This window comes from Aplidium turbinatum, chromosome 4, assembly GCF_918807975.1.
Source record: "Aplidium turbinatum chromosome 4, kaAplTurb1.1, whole genome shotgun sequence".
NCBI lineage: Eukaryota > Metazoa > Chordata > Ascidiacea > Aplousobranchia > Polyclinidae > Aplidium > Aplidium turbinatum.
The window spans coordinates 40,019,733-40,035,648 of record NC_137475.1 but is presented as its reverse complement, the minus strand read 5'-3'; the positions used below and the strand labels follow the sequence as shown (position 1 = coordinate 40,035,648).

At 36.0% G+C, this 15,916-nt stretch overlaps 1 protein-coding gene across 2 annotated transcripts; it reads left to right on the top strand.

Annotated features, from left to right (window-relative positions):
* The first annotated feature begins 3,792 nt into the window (after positions 1-3,792).
* On the top strand, positions 3,793-15,676 carry LOC145769264 (major facilitator superfamily domain-containing protein 12-like). 2 transcript variants are annotated; one of them, XM_082580846.1, is made up of 13 exons: positions 3,793-3,897; positions 4,529-4,676; positions 4,829-5,042; positions 6,181-6,304; positions 6,733-6,844; positions 7,449-7,535; positions 8,382-8,458; positions 8,755-8,802; positions 9,172-9,309; positions 9,508-9,678; positions 10,171-10,265; positions 10,946-11,090; positions 11,550-15,676. In XM_082580846.1, exons 1-12 carry the CDS (start codon positions 3,793-3,795, stop codon positions 11,085-11,087), a joined length of 1,461 nt encoding a protein of 486 aa, XP_082436972.1. In that variant the 3' UTR covers positions 11,088-11,090; positions 11,550-15,676. The 2 variants fall into 2 exon arrangements, with proteins under 2 accessions (XP_082436972.1, XP_082436973.1); XM_082580847.1 differs by lacking the exon at positions 11,550-15,676 and adding an exon at positions 11,229-11,341.
* Positions 15,677-15,916: the final 240 nt, after the last annotated feature.

Genomic DNA, 15,916 nt, shown 5'->3' with positions numbered 1-15,916 from the left:
GCGAGCGGAACTGCGAGTTCACTTGTGAGGAAATTTCCTCATTTGAGGAGATCTGATCAACAAATTTATGAAAAAGAAAAATTGGGACAAACTAAAAAAAAATTGTAAATATCAAAAAATGAATAAATCACAAAGAAATAAAACATTAAAAAAACTCTGAAACTGGCAAAAGAGTTTGACATAACTTATTTACATTTTAAGGTTCTCATTGTTTTACAATAAATTATTATTTTACGTATTGATTCAGCGCTTGTAAACGTTGCTGATTACCCACTTAATAGTTTGGCTAATTTGTCAAGTAAAGCAAATCGAAAAAATATTCTAAAGTGCACTATGCATAACATACAGCCTATTTGAAAATAAATCGTGGCATGGATACTTACAACTTATGTCGGTGCAAATGTAGAATGACTTTAATCTATGAAGCACCACAATGGCACAAGGAAAGAAATAGCCTTTTAGTTGAGTCTACTCTTAGCATCTCATTAACGGCCGTGTAGGCCTACAACTGCAATTAGCCTATATTTCGTGCAAGTCATTTTATGATTTCGTTAAAGCTGATCTTTTTTTTATAAAAAAGTTAAGGCATGGCTACCTGCAGATACTGCTTGATTTGTCACATTTTTATGACATTATTAGGCCTACAGCCCTACATCACATTTTTATTTTGTCGAACAAATCTAACAAATCGGCTTTCGAGAAACAAACAAACTTGCCTGTTTTTTTGGTGTCTGTTTTTTTTGCTGCATAGGTTTATAATTACCGGTATCCAAAAACATGTCAAAAAGTTTTCATACGAAACATTCTGCTTGTATTTTATCCGTTGGCAAAACTTGTTCTCTTTTTAGGCGATGAAAATATGGTAGGCCTACGCTATACCAAGGTCTACCCGTCAACGTATACTTTTTTATGTCTTTAGCTGTTGTTTGCATTCTTTTTTTTATCAAACTGCAAAATGTTGACGTCTTGCACTTGACGAAGATCTAAACAAACAAACACAAACATTCTTGTCTCTCTTTCAGATGCTTGTGTTTTTCGTGGAAAATCAAAATAAACCTTGTTTGTTTCGAGTGGTTTATACCGTGTGAATGGTTAGCACTTAGCAAATAAAATGAGTTTGCGCTAGTGACACCGCCAACTTTTTTTACAAGTTACGTTGACGTATAGGCCTACGCGTATGGTTTTTCGAACCATAGCATCTTTTCACATATAAACTAGGTGGGCAATTGCCCACCTAGTCCTTTTGCTTGCCCCCCTAGTCCTTTCTTTGCCCCCCTAGTTTGAAACTAGGTGGGCAATTTTTAAGACTTAACTTTTGTTTAAGTTAGATCCAAGTTAAAGAATGAACAGCTAAATAGAAAGCTTCAGCATAGCATTTAGAACTTATGAGCCTACCTTTGACCTTCACGGTACTTATAATATCCTTTAAAATATCCAGACACTTTAAAAGCTTCCATAAAAGATTTCGCCTTCGACGTAGATTCGTGGAAGACTTAGCCGCAGAACGACCAACATGGCGCAGTCTTATTTATAAAGGCGTAGAATCAGCTGAGAAACATCGTACGCTATTTGCTGTCAAAAAAACGAGAACATCGCAAGGCCCGAGCCTCAAACAACCCTGGCCCTATAGCCAACCATCCTTCCCATGTCCATCCTGCAATAGAAGCTTCACCGCAAAGATAGGCCTCATCAGTCATCTCCGCACTCATGTAGCCAGGGACGGAGGAACCACGTGGGCCTCATAGGCCTGGGCCCACCTACTTTTTTTTCTGGGTGGGCCTGGCCCACCCACTTTTGAAAGCCAAATATTTTTGAAAAGGTAGCGAAAGATTTGACCAAGATAACATGCCGTTTTTGTGATATAGAGAAAGTAATTTTAGCTGCAGCAAGGGTAGAGGATGCAGCAACTTTGTCTCTAAAATAAGGCACTTAAACCAGGCTAGGTGGGGATATTGATGTTAATTATCTCGAAAACGAAGTCAAGCTGTTAAAATAGATAAAACATTTGCATAAATCTATCAAAACTGATACAGTTTTATCTGGAAATCCCTATATTCAAAGCTACTGCAAAATGATCTTTTTAATTCTTTTTTAATGCTAGTGCAAAAAGTTGGATTGACTTTCACTGCTGGGCATTTGGGCCCACCTACTTTTAAAATGGTTCCTCCATTCCTGCATGTAGCCTACCAAAGCCTACACTAAAAAAAAGCTTGATCTCAGTCTCATTGGCCATCTTCGGAAACGAAAGGCGAACAACACTTATAATATTCTTAATGTTCCATTCAAGCAGATTGATTAGCAATTTGGGTTGTGAATAGGCTACCTCAAATTTTGTGTGAGATTCTAAATGTCTGAATTAAGTTTGTTTCCTGATTTTTATCAAAATAAAATACCAGCTCTTTAGAATCATCTAATTCTGCAAAGATTCAACTCATTATAATATCTTAGCGGTTGTGTTTCATTAATTATTGTCGTAGTTGTTTTTTTTACTTTAGTACAAGAGACCTCTGCAACCAAATGTTGCTAGATTAATTTTATTACATTATTATTTATAAAATATTGTGGGCGGAGATGAATATAGGAATCAATTAAGGGTCTCACAAGTTTAGTCTAGGTAGGCTATAATATTCCTTTTTACCCACAATTTGCCTGAGAAATCTACATTTTTAAGCTTATCCTACATGTTTTACGCTCGGGAAAAAAATCCCTTTTTTCCATCATTTATGCGAAAAGTGCCCTTTTTAACATAACTCTCGTGCTAAAAGTGCCCTTTTTTGAAAATTTGCCCACCTAGTCCCACTTTGTGAAAAGATGCTATGTTTCGAACGTTTGCGTTTACGCTGACGGCGTCAATATTTTTTGGATATTTGAGTTAGAAGTTTCTTCATGTTCAAATCTGTACAAAAATCTCCACCATTTTCTTGAATAAATCCCTAATTGTGGCAAACTTGACTTGAGTGACATTCTTACTAAGAATTTCTTAGTTTCAGCAGTTTCAGGTCAACTCTGAACGACTAACTAACGCGTAGAATCATTCCCAACAAATGTAAAACGATGGTCGTGACAACTGACACTCTCAAAAAATGTCACTACAATCTGCAATACTGGGAATCCGTGAGAAAAACTGGAATTCAAAGCTACACATAAAATTAAAAACATAGGTTAAAAAAGAAAGAAAATCCGCTAATTCAACAAGTTCGGTGACTTGTTAAATCTTAAAATTACCCGCAGTATCAACGCATTGGTTCATTTAGCAATTAAGCAATTAAATGCTTTGCTGAATTTTCAAGTCATGAAATGCTTTGCTGCAATTTAACAGATACTTTAGATAAAAACATGTTGCTCAGTCAACCAAAACGTAACTGGCTTTCTACTGTGATATGAACTGTGACCAAAATTATATAATTCATCTTAGATATTATACAAAAAACATAGAGGAGCAGGATGCGAGGAATAAATTGCATAACACGCCGTTGTCATACACTTTTTTCAAATACGTCTTTGACTTTATGTAATTTGTTTTTCTTATAGTGAGCAGCTGACTCAATGACTAACCTGTGTCTCTTCTTCCTGTTGTGCTGCATTTGTAACCACAGCGTAGGCCGTAGGCTACAGTACGGTATGTTGGAGTCGAAGTAGAGATTGTGAACACTATCTTACTTTTGGATATATTTGCAGATATAAGATCATCGAAGTACAACTTTTGTTATTTTGTAATAAATGAGTTTTCTTTGATTTTTCTGTTGGAAATATTCCCAACACAGCCAGTAAAGTTTAAAAGATTGTTGCACAATGGCTCTGGCTCCCTTGCAAAAGTTTGCTTTCAGTGTTGGCCATATTCTGAACGATTTATGTGCTACAATGTGGTTCAGTTATCTCCTAATATTTTTACATAAGGTGAGTCCTCTTGTAGTAAATTTTATTAAGTTTTTTGTTTTGATTTATTTTTTGACAATATCATATACCGGTAGCCTATACATTTTTATATGAGAAAAAATTTTCTAACGGCATTTTACAATGATGCATTATATAGTTATGGGCACTATACATATTTGCATTGCTATCTCGTACAACCTGGTACTGTGCAAGCAAATTACTGTGGTATTTGCATTCTTTTTTATAATTTTTGTACTTATCACCGTAGTATTTTATAAGGTGTTACCGGTATCACACCATTTAATTTTGTGGGGGTCAAACCAGCATACCGAAAAAGTAAGGCAAAAAATAGAGTCAGGACAAGACTATGTTTGCAAACAATCATAAAATGCTAATTCTTATAATAATTGTATCACTGTTTATCACTACGGTATTTAAACTGTTCTGTTGATCTTAGCGCTATTCGGCTAATTGTAGTTATTTTCATAGCAAATTTGCAAAAATGCAATTTTTTTATTGCGGAGCAAATTCTAGTTAAGTGATCATTTTAAAATTGTCAACTTCAGGATTACGATTGTCAATCATGGCACATTGCAGAACACACTAAGTTCAAACTACACTTATTTAACTTCCATAATCATTATTGTTTTAGGTATTACTGTTCAGCAATAATATGGCAGGTTATCTTTTGCTAGTTGGACAAATTGCTGATGGTTTAGCAACACCGTTTGTTGGTTATGAATCTGATAAATCAAGCATATATTGCAGATATGGTCGTCGGAAGTCATGGCATTTAATTGGTATGTACGTGTGCTATGCTGGTTTCATTTCTAAGTTATTGATAACTTAATTGTATTTTCACTTGAACATTATAAATTGGAGCCTTTTCTACAAATACAATGACATCATGTCTTAAATCAAACAAAATATAATGGTTATTTTTGTGTTGCAGGAACTGTTTGTGTGACTCTCACATTTCCTCTTTTATTTTTGAGATGTGTGGGATGCACTGAAAATACAGAAGATTATGCTCAGTTTATATATTATGCCCCATTAGTAGTTATCTTTCAATTTGGTTGGGCATCTACGCAGATAAATCACCTTGCTCTGATTCCAGATATCACAAACAATGTAGAAAAGGACAATGTGGACTTAAATTCTTACAGGTAAAGTTTAAAAAACTGCTTGGTTTGGATGATTTTCTGGATTTGTATTTCCTAGCCCAGCAATATGCAACCTTTTTTAGGAATTGATCATGAACTATTTGATTCAATGACACATTCAATTGACACATTTTTTTACATGTTGTGCTCCTATAATTATCTTTTATGAAGGTTAATTTATGGTATGTTGTCAGATATTATTAATTGCTATTAGTTGTGAAAGTGTAGATGTTAACCTAATTTGACAGCAACTGCATTATGTATTACACTGGTCTACGTGATTTTTGCTGTATGAACTTTGAGAACTGATTTAGGGTAATTTTGGGGTGCTGAATCCGAATCTGACCTTAGATTTATCCTATCACGTCAGGTTTGTGAGATATGATAACATCAAATTGTTACTATTGTCAAAAGTGGAAAATTTGACGTTGCGTTTATCACACATACACGTTGTGCTATATCCAGAAATCCAGGCCATGTGGTGCATAAATATAGCTGAAATACACCCACAAACTATAATTTTGATACCAATTTGTTTTCTAAGCAACATTATTAACAAGACAGTAATAACAAGCTAAACGGGAGGCTAAAAGTATAACTGACCCCCTCCCTCGTCAATGTTTTGCATGAAACCACAAAGATTTAAGCAGGCCTATGACAATGCTTGTCCAGTAACCTTATTTAGGCTGCTTTGGCCTGTCTAAGACTACCTTTCGCTATAGCACTGCATAGTGCATATGCTGGTAGTAAACGCAACGCCAAATCTTTCACTTTTGGCAAATAAAGCATTTTTGTTATCATATCTAAAAAATCTGATGTGATAGTGAAAATCTGAGTTCAGATTCGGATTCAGCACCCCAAAATTACTTTAAATCAGTTTTCAAAGTTCAAACAGCAGAAAAAAAATCTTTTTTTGTAGACCAGTGTTATATATACATCAGAAAGATGAAAAAGTACCTTGTTGCTTACAACATGTAATATATTATTACAGTATTATTATCATAGTATTTTTTCATAAATTAAAATTGTTAAACTGGGTTTTGTGACAACATGCCAATAAACTAGGCTTACACCGCCTAACCATTATGGTTTATTTCTTTATCAACTTCACAGGTTTATGCTTATAAATATTTCTTTTTAGGTATGGGTTTACTGTAATCAGCAGTATTGCTGTATATACTATTGCTTGGCTTGTGTTGGACATACCAGGGTCATCACAATCTGGAAATAATGTTCTGTCACCAGCTGATGCTTGTTCTTTCAGGGTAAGATTGCTTCAAGTTGTTACTAGATAAGTTAAATGTTGCAATGTTAAGCATCACATAACAATTGAACTGAGTTTAGTTGCTCATATTCATCAAACCTGTGTTGTGTTTTGATACGACAAACATTTGGAGGTCTTATCTTTGGTGTCAAAGTATTAAACGGTTGTATTTAAAAAGATCCACAATACTTTAATAATTTTCTTAGTGTGATCAAATTCACCAGCTGTGGAAAACATTGCTGACAGAAATGATATCTTTTCGCTTTACCACTGCCTGATTTTTTATTACAGCAAATGTTTTCAGTTTTGTAATTTGCACTAAACTCACTCGCTGCTCAGATTATACTGCTTGCAAAAGTTGGTCAAGAAACTACCCATGTGATCAGAAAGGGGTTAAATGCTTCTACAAACTTGCTATATTATTTGCAGAACCTTGTTCTTACTGTGGTCGGAATTGGTGTTGTATTCTCCTTAATATTCCATGTTATTTTAAAGGAGAAGCCTCGACCTTTTCTTGGTATGGCTATCAACAATGAAAGAGGTTACATAACATAAGATGTATGAAACAAATACATAGATAGTTATGACACCAGTCACCTGAACTGTAATTTGTGTCTATGTAGGTAGTCGATTCTGTTCCTTGTTATAATATGTTACAGCGCTAAAAATTAATTTTTGGACTAAATTGAATTAGTTTACGTCAGTTGAAGTGAAGAAAAAAGTAGCGCGTAAACTAAAAGTAGCGGTTGCGCGCTACTTTTATCAACTGGTAGTGGTAGTGCCCATCTCTGCCATTGTCTATGTCTTGAAAGTCAATTTTTTCCTTGCCTACTGCTGTGATGTATCATCGGAACATTTCTGTTAAACACTCAACTCAACTAACCCTATATAGTTGGATTATACGCTTTACGGGACAATTTCTCCTTAGCCTTAATTCACTTTCGTTTACAATTTCTCCAGGACAATTTGACTTGGATTTAATATGATCAGCTTAAGCAGGTTAAGTGTATGAAAAATTTTATGCATTTTAAATTTTGCAATGCGCTTTAACAATTAACAATAATTTGACGTTAAAAATAATTTTTTACATAGACTCTTATTTTTCTTCGTCAATAAATATGTTTATTGCTCCCTTTGAATTGTAGAAGAATCAGAAAATTCTGTAAACGATTCAAAAGACGATCTATCCGAAACTGCCTCATTGCTGAACCCTGATGTAATGCTTGAACCAGGTAATATGATCAGTATTGATCACCAATGGCGTACAAGGCGTGTGTAAGATGCGTTATGAAAGTGAATGGTGGGCGATGAAGAGGATAGATATTAGGCTAATGCAGACCAAACGTGTGGCAAGACACTTCTGTACAAAATAGGAAACAGTGTCTTGAGAGAGTGGACTGATGTTGAGGATATTGAAAAGTGCTTGCGAAAACATCGTTCGAGTTTGGTTGGACACCTTGAACGAATGGATGAGAACAATTTGACAAAACTAGTTTGGAAGAAGTTAATGACTCCTTCTCTTCAAAGGCTTATAATCACTATAGCTTTGCTAGAGAGATAAATTTTTGAATACCACGGCATAAACAGATAATTGATAGCGACTTGATGAGATTGAATTGCATAACTCAAAAACAATACAGTATATATATAAAATAAAAGATAACTACATAAATTCGAACGTTTTCGGCAAACTTTCTGCCCTCGTCAGGAAAATAACTAATTCATCTAAACAAATCATTAAGGTTTGCAATTGTCTGAAAATAAAATTTAAGGCAAAGTCACCACTTTGGAAGCTTCCGTGCGGAAATGACGATAATTGCTCATTTTTTTGTTCGGAAGTGACTTTGACTGTTTTCGCGCTTTCACTTCTGCAGTCAAAGTGATGTGCACTGTGCATGTACGTACAATTGTACACACCACATAACACCTAGGCCTACATGTTAAATTGTAGAAATGGCACCTTACACATTGCGTTAGTGCTGTTCAAACGTACATAAAGCCGAGAATATCTTCAAAGAGCGATTGATTGTATTTCTAGTCATTGATTAGTTGTGTCCAATATTATCCACCCTTTGCAGATGATTATGAAGAAGAACCTGACTCACGACCAAAGCTTCTATGGTATGAGTGGTTTAGGCAGCCTAATTTTTATGTGGTAAGTTTCATTGCAACATTTTGCCACTTAAATTTGGTTTTTTATCGTTTCTAACTTTGTGCAAGTTTCATAAAAAGTCTTCAATTTTCTTACATACCAAATGCAATATAGGTATTACCACAGGGTTGAAGCTGACATTATGTTGCTCAGAAACACACGTTTATAGCAGGCCAAGGATACGATAACTCTCTACTAAAGTTACACTTCAACCTTCTGTTTTGACGCCAATGCAATGTTTTTACTTGTTTGTTATCTTATCGGTATCCGCTGTTGTAATGTTTGATATTGTCCTCCAGATTGCTTGCCTCTACATGCTCACTAGGCTGGTGGTGAACCTTTCGCAAGTAAGTCAACTGTGCAAGGCAAAGCTTGATTCTTAACCATAGCCAGGATATTGTACTTCAAGAGACAGGGTTTCCGTATTGTCAGATTTGAATTTCGACTTTCATAATTTTGATTATTTGGTTGATGGCCGCCTTCGAATTAAATACTTGCATCTCGTCTTAGTTTTGCAGCTGCGATGATTTGTACATGATAGCATAAACACATGAATGCTGCATTGCTGCAGTTCTTAAATTTACAACTTTGAAAAACGACAAAACTTAAATGTAATTTAACATTAAACGTTGCAAGTTTTTTAGATTGCTTTGGAAGAATGTTAAATACAGAACCTTCCTCTCAGTTTTCCGAAACAGCTTTACTCCATCTTTCAGGTCTACATGCCAATGTACCTGACCGACACGTTGAAGTTACGCAAGCAGTACATCGCTATCGTTCCGCTAGTGACGTATGTGTCCGGTTTCGTCAGTACTTTCTTGGTTCGCCAAATCACCAAGGTCCTTAAACACGAGGTATGTTGGTAAGTTGTGTGCTGGTTTTGTCAGTTTGTGACGTCAGGCCCTGCGAAGTTGGTTGTTATTCAATGTTGATGCAGTTGTTGCGTTGTGAGGTTCAATTTGTTTTTGAAAACTTTTTCAAAGTATTTTTTATATGAAATTTTGTCTTCCAAATTTTCTTTCATCTCACGATTGTCCTTTTTGTCTCCATAGCTAACGTACATTATTGGAGCAATGTTCTTGCTGGGATCTTGCGTGTGGGCTCATTTCTTGGAAGAGCACAGCAAGCAGGTGTTTGGGCAAGCAGTTTTACTTGGGATTGGCACTTCCATGATGCTCGTCATGTCTCTGGCTATGACAACGAGCTTGATTGGCTCTGAGTCAGTGAGTATTCCGTCTTCAAACTTCTTTCACCATACTCTTGCGTTAGTTTTCGTAGTAGTTTTAGTAGTAGTTCATGAGACGTAGTTTTCGGTGTTCAGAAGTGATTTCGTAGTTTTCCTGTCTAGTTTGAATTGTCCTTTTATATTGAAGCTTTGGCGTGAACAAACCAAGAGACATCCAATCACTTTTATTCCTAAGATAACTACAAAGTAACGCTTTTTAGACAATTTTGTGTCGTTAAATAATAAGTATGTGTAGCATTTTTGTTCATTTATCCCGCTTTGGCGCTTTGTTTTTTCAGTCATATCCCAAACTGCTTTACCAAATTATATTTTTGTGTACAAGGAATTAGCTGTAGTGAATTAAAATTATTTAACAACCCAGCCAGCAAACCCAGTCCTTTGTTTTTTGCTGATTTTTACAACGTCTGCAGATGTTGATTGAATGAAAAAAGACCCCACTCTTGATTTCTTATTGCGCATCTACTTACAGGGAACTGGTGCCTTCGTCTATGGATCTATGAGTTTCACTGATAAAGTCTCTAACGGTGTCGCTGTTGTGATAATCCAGCATCTCAATCCATGTTTGTAAGTGTGCCACATGCTCAGCTAGCGATTCAATTCCCCAGACAACAAATCAGTCGTTTTTTTACATCAACTCAACGTCTGCAGACGTTGAATTAATGTAAAAAGTTTTAATGTAAAAAAATGTAATGTAAATGTAAAAATTTTAATGTAGAAAGGACTGATTTGATGTATAGATCTTTTTTTGCAAAGTTTCGACTTATGTATTTTTTTTACTTGATCAAACGCCTACAAACGTTGAATCAATGCAAAAAAGAGCTGATGTGCAGGTTGGGCAGTTCCAACTTTTGGCCTGTTGTTCACTGTTTGCTTAATAAGTTTCACGGTTGAAACTACATTAGTTTGCTATGTATTGTCACTGTAAGAATGTGAAACGCAGTTTATTCACCTGGCTTTTTTATGTTTCCAAGGGTATTAAAAAGCCGTGATAGAACACCAACGTATTTGTTTGCTCATTAACTTGGTTCAGACTTCAGATGCATGTCTTGTATCGGTAGAAACATGAATAGAAACCGCGTGCAAAGATCACACTTTTCTTTTATCTGTGCGAGCATATAGCGCTTTTAGTTAAACGTGTTAAAACTCACCTTTCGACCAACATGTGCCAACAATGGTCATTTTAGCATGTGACTGAACCATAATGTGTTGACGGTGTAGTGAGATATTTGGTTAATGTTTTACAGATGCAATTGCCCCGATTGCTCGAGTTACTTTCGCACTTTAATGACTTACCTGCTCGGTGCTGTCACTCTGGCCTCCCTTGTCACACTTTCTGTACTACTTTGGATGAAAAAATACTCTAAAGACAGACGATCGGCTTCATAAAAGGTAAAACGATGTGTAAGAGCAAAAGAATAATTTCAGGTAATTCTTGTCACTTTGGAGGTTTGTGGTGAAAATTTTATGGTTCTTTTAGTTTCACTACAATTCAAAATTGAAAGAATGATCCGAACACATAATTTTCAGGGCACTATCGGTATCAGTTCGTGAAATCTGGTTTCGCCCGACCGAGAATCGAACCTGGGCTGCCAACTCCGTGGTAGAGTTGCCAATCAGTTGGCTTTACTGTTTCTTGTCGCTGACTGCACAATCCCAGACAGCAAATCAACCGGGTTTTTTTACATTGATTCTTACGTCTTACAATGAACATTCTTACGTCTTACATTTAACTTCTGCAGACGTTGAATCAATGTAAAAAACGGTTGACTTGCTGTCTGGGATATCTGATGGATTTTCAACCTTCATCCTGACTTTTTTTTCAATCTTCTTACAAAGTATTTGTTGCAGATATCACTGTCGCTTGACAATCTAGAAGAATATTGCTGCCGTTTCGATGTCAGTATTCACATTGTTTCCAGTACAATGAGTGCAGTCTTTCAACTTGAACAGTGTTGTGTTTGCCACTGCTTCACTCAACCAGCTCATTAGTTCTTTTTTACATTAATTTAACGTCTGCAGATGTTGAATCGATGTGAATTGATGTAAACTAATTTGCTGGCTGAGTAGTCACATATTGAATCAGTTTCTTTTTGTTTACAAACTTTTTTCCGTTCAACTTCCACAATGTTACTTTGACGTCAATATTACACGTTATTTTAGTTCAAGTGCCATCTTTGAGTTCCTGTTTCACTGTTTACTGTTGACTTTTCCTTGTTTGCAATTTTTGATTATTTATTCCTGATCACATGATGCTTGATATTGTTATTCAAATGAAATAATGTTCATTGGCACTTTGTTAACCATTTGCAAACTTTATAGAGACTACGTCACGTAAATAAGGCACAAAAAAGAGCAAGTGTATTTTTTTATGAAGTTTTTGAAATGGTGATGTGTGTTCAAAATATCCAATGTCATTTCGTTCTTGTTTGTTACAAACTAAATAGCACTGAAGCTGACTCAAATTTTTAGCTTACGTCCAATGAGCTGATTGAGAATGTTGTCCCCCAGCAGCAAACGTTTTTACATCGTTCCAACGCCGTTTTTATGTCGTTCCAACGCCTAGTGATGTGGATACACCACGTGTTAATGGAATTTGTCCAACGAATAGAACAAATCACACGAGAAAGATCACAGGTGGTATGTTGAAACGCATTAAAACATACAAGTACAAGTAGGCTACTATCGGTGCACAACCCCATACATCAAAGCAACCTTTTTTACATTGTACATTTTACAACGTAAAAAAAAGTTGCTTTGCTATCTGTGTCTGGGGTGAACCCCAAAACTCCCTTCAAAAGACCTTCGTCTGCCAATCACTACTAATTATTGTAAACAGTTACTTTCAGTAGCTCGGTCCCGTCAAACCGAACGTGCTTGTTTGTTGGCGCGAGAATGAAACTTTTTATTGGTTCTTTCCAACGTTGTCTGTTCAACAACATGATTAGCGTGTTTAATTCAGTCTTTTTGGTGGATATCGTTAGGCAGTGTTATTTTGTGCCTCACGCTTTTGTAATGAGCATGTCTTTTGAAAAATGGTTGCCCACTCATTCTTATTCAATTTGCGCTGCAGCACTTTCCACTAAATCAGTGGTTCCCAACCGGGGAGGAATTCCTCCCTAGGGAGGAATTTCATGAGTTCAGGGGAGGAATTTCAGTTTTTGCCGTTCGTGTGCAAGAGCTACATTTAATAAGTTAATAGCTGTTTATTTGCTAATAAATTTCATACAAATATTACCCTAAAAGTGTTTCCAGAAAGCGCTATAATCCATTATTTTAGTGTAATTTTGCAAAAATTTTCCGGGGGAGCATGCCCCCGGGCCCCCCTAGAATACGCGTGCCTTCGGCACGCTCTAACCTCCCACCAGTTTTATTGCTTCCCTTGCTCAACCGACCAGGGTACGCCACTGCACATGAGGTAGCGATGTCTTTAATCAAACACTTTGTTGTTCTCTTCGATCCATCAAATATTTGGCCCCCCCAAAAAAACATTTCTGGCTACGCCACTGGCCAACACGCCACTAAAAAACCTTCACATACCTTGGGTTCCGCTTGCGCAGAATGAGGATGATCGACACGATGGTTTTGATAAGCCAAACCAAAAACTGGCATATCTGGTAATTTTTATAGACCGCCGGCTGTGCGGTCCCTGATCCCGTTTTTACTTCCGATCGGAATGAGGAAAGAGTCTTAGAACCCTAACATAATGGTGTCTATTACAATCTGGGGGAATTCTAGAGAAACCATTTTAGTTAAAATTCTAGGGTTTCTAAAATTTAAGACTCCCTTTTTTGTTTTTAGTAATATGGGGAGGAATGAATAGTTCCAAAATAGGCAAAGGGAGGAACGCAACAAAAAAGGTTGGGAACCACTGCACTAAATGTTCATATATCTTCATGTTATTTGAACTAGCATGCGGATGATTGACCATAGAATGCTGAATAGGCCTATCAATTATCCTCACACGTTCATTTTTGAAGATTAGCAGGCTATAACGCTAACAATGAAAAAACTCACTACCTTCCAAAATCACATCATGAGAAGCATGACCAACAAAAGGTTACTTGATCTCACGAAAATAGAAGATCTTCTAACTATGACGAAACTACATCCAATTGCAACAATAATAAAATCAAAAGTTTTAAAACTGTTCGGCCACACTAAAAGATCACAATTCGGAATCAGCAAAGTTTGCACAGAAGGCAAAGTAGAAGGAAAAAGAAAACGTGGCAGACAACCAAAACGATGGCAAGACAACATTCAATCATGGACCGGACTCAACTTGACGACACTGGGCGAATTGGCTCAAAACCGCCATTCTTGGAAGCAAATAAGCCATGTTGATGCGCAATCTACTACAGGCGGAGATAACGACTGATGATGAACGCTAACCTTCTTTTAATTCAGGATTCATATTTTGTGTATTGAAAAGTCTGTAGTTGTTTTGAATCATGGCTACCTAAAGATACGGCCTGATTTGTCACATTTTGCAGAAATTCCAGGTTTTGCTAACTTTTGGCAAATGTTTAAATAAACTTTTCTTAAATTTATATTTCTACGCTTTCCTGACTGTTTTTTCCAGATGACACAATAGGTTTTAATATTCTCAAATGTTAAAAAACCAAGAAAATTTGATTTAGAAGATTTTAGTCAGACTGTTAATTTTTCAATAACCGTCTGATTCAGCGTTTTTCAACTTACTTTTTCTCATTTGCTACTGCTTCCCCAAGGCAACAAAAAGCTTTTGTATCAATAGGAGACAGCAAAAATATCTCAGAAAATGTCAGTCAAACACTAGCAATAGCTGTAATCAAAATGTGACAAATCAGGCCGCATCTCCAGGTGGCCATGTTTATATTTATGTTACCTTATCTGGTCCGGGGAATGGTTTTGTTTTAATTGGCGTGTTCTATGCAGTTTGTGGTGCTACAACTCACGTCTTGACCTAACAAACTTGTACTCATGCACCAGGTTAATCGGTTTGTTGTGAAACACAGTTGTTAGTTTCCGGTTAGCAACAATTGCTTTTGGTTGCCTCCTAGTACTTTTGTCTTGGTGCGTTCCTTGATGAAGTTCATGGAATGGAATCTCTTATGTTGTATCATTTGTAATATCCCACGCGAAATCGATTCATTTTGTCTTCCACTATGAAATCAGCTACTTTTTTGGTGAATATTTCAAACTATGATATATTTTTAACATTTAAGTAACATAGACAGACAATCGATAACAACTTAATAACATTGAATTGCATTATTCAAAATTAATACAGAAATGAAATAGATACATAATTTCAAACGTTTTCGGCAAAACTTTCTGCCCTCTTCAGGAAAATATCTTAATTCATCTAAACAAAACAAAATTATTCGTGAAATGTTAATAATAAATGACTGACGTTTGAAATTATGTATCTATTTCATTTCTGTATTAATTTTGAATTATGCAATTCAATGTTATTAAGTTGTTATCGATTGTCTGTCTATGGTTTTTAAAAAGTACCTCTCTACCAAAGCTATACTATTTAAGTAACACGAATCTAAAATGTGCTTTTGAATAGTTACGAAATCTTAGATCGTCCGAAATAATGAAATTAATATCTGCACTTTGGAGTAAGGCCACACTGTTCATATTATTTGTCATGAAATGCATCACTACTAATTCAATGATTGTTAGCTTGTTGCTATCATTTCATTTCGTAAACTGTATGTGTCATACCTCATTGCCTGACGTCTATTCTAGCCTATGCAGTGAAGAGAAAGCATTTTTTGATAAGAACTTTTTTGTGCAATTTAAATTCTGTCACTTTTTTAAGACTTGTTCCTCAGAGAATTGCCATAAAATGATCGAAAAAATTGTTTATTTCGTATTTTTTCTGGTATTACCCTTCTTTATTTTTCACGTATAATCATTCCCTGTCACTATTCGTTCTGTACAATCCATCCAAGAAAATAACGTTTCGTTCTAAGATTTCAAAAACTAACTCAAATATCTTGCAGTTTCAACATCAGTGACTTCACAGGCATCAGTTAACTGTGCGAAGGTGGAGAAGTGGTCGATGTCAATATTCACTTAGTCATGTTCAGAAAGTGGTAGAGTGTCGATTGCATGTGCAGTCTAGTTTGTTACGCGCGGCGTATAGGATATATCGAGGGCTAAATGACAGAACGAGCTAAGTCCATTTTTGCATTTTTTGTGGTTAGATACTGGGAAGTGTTTCT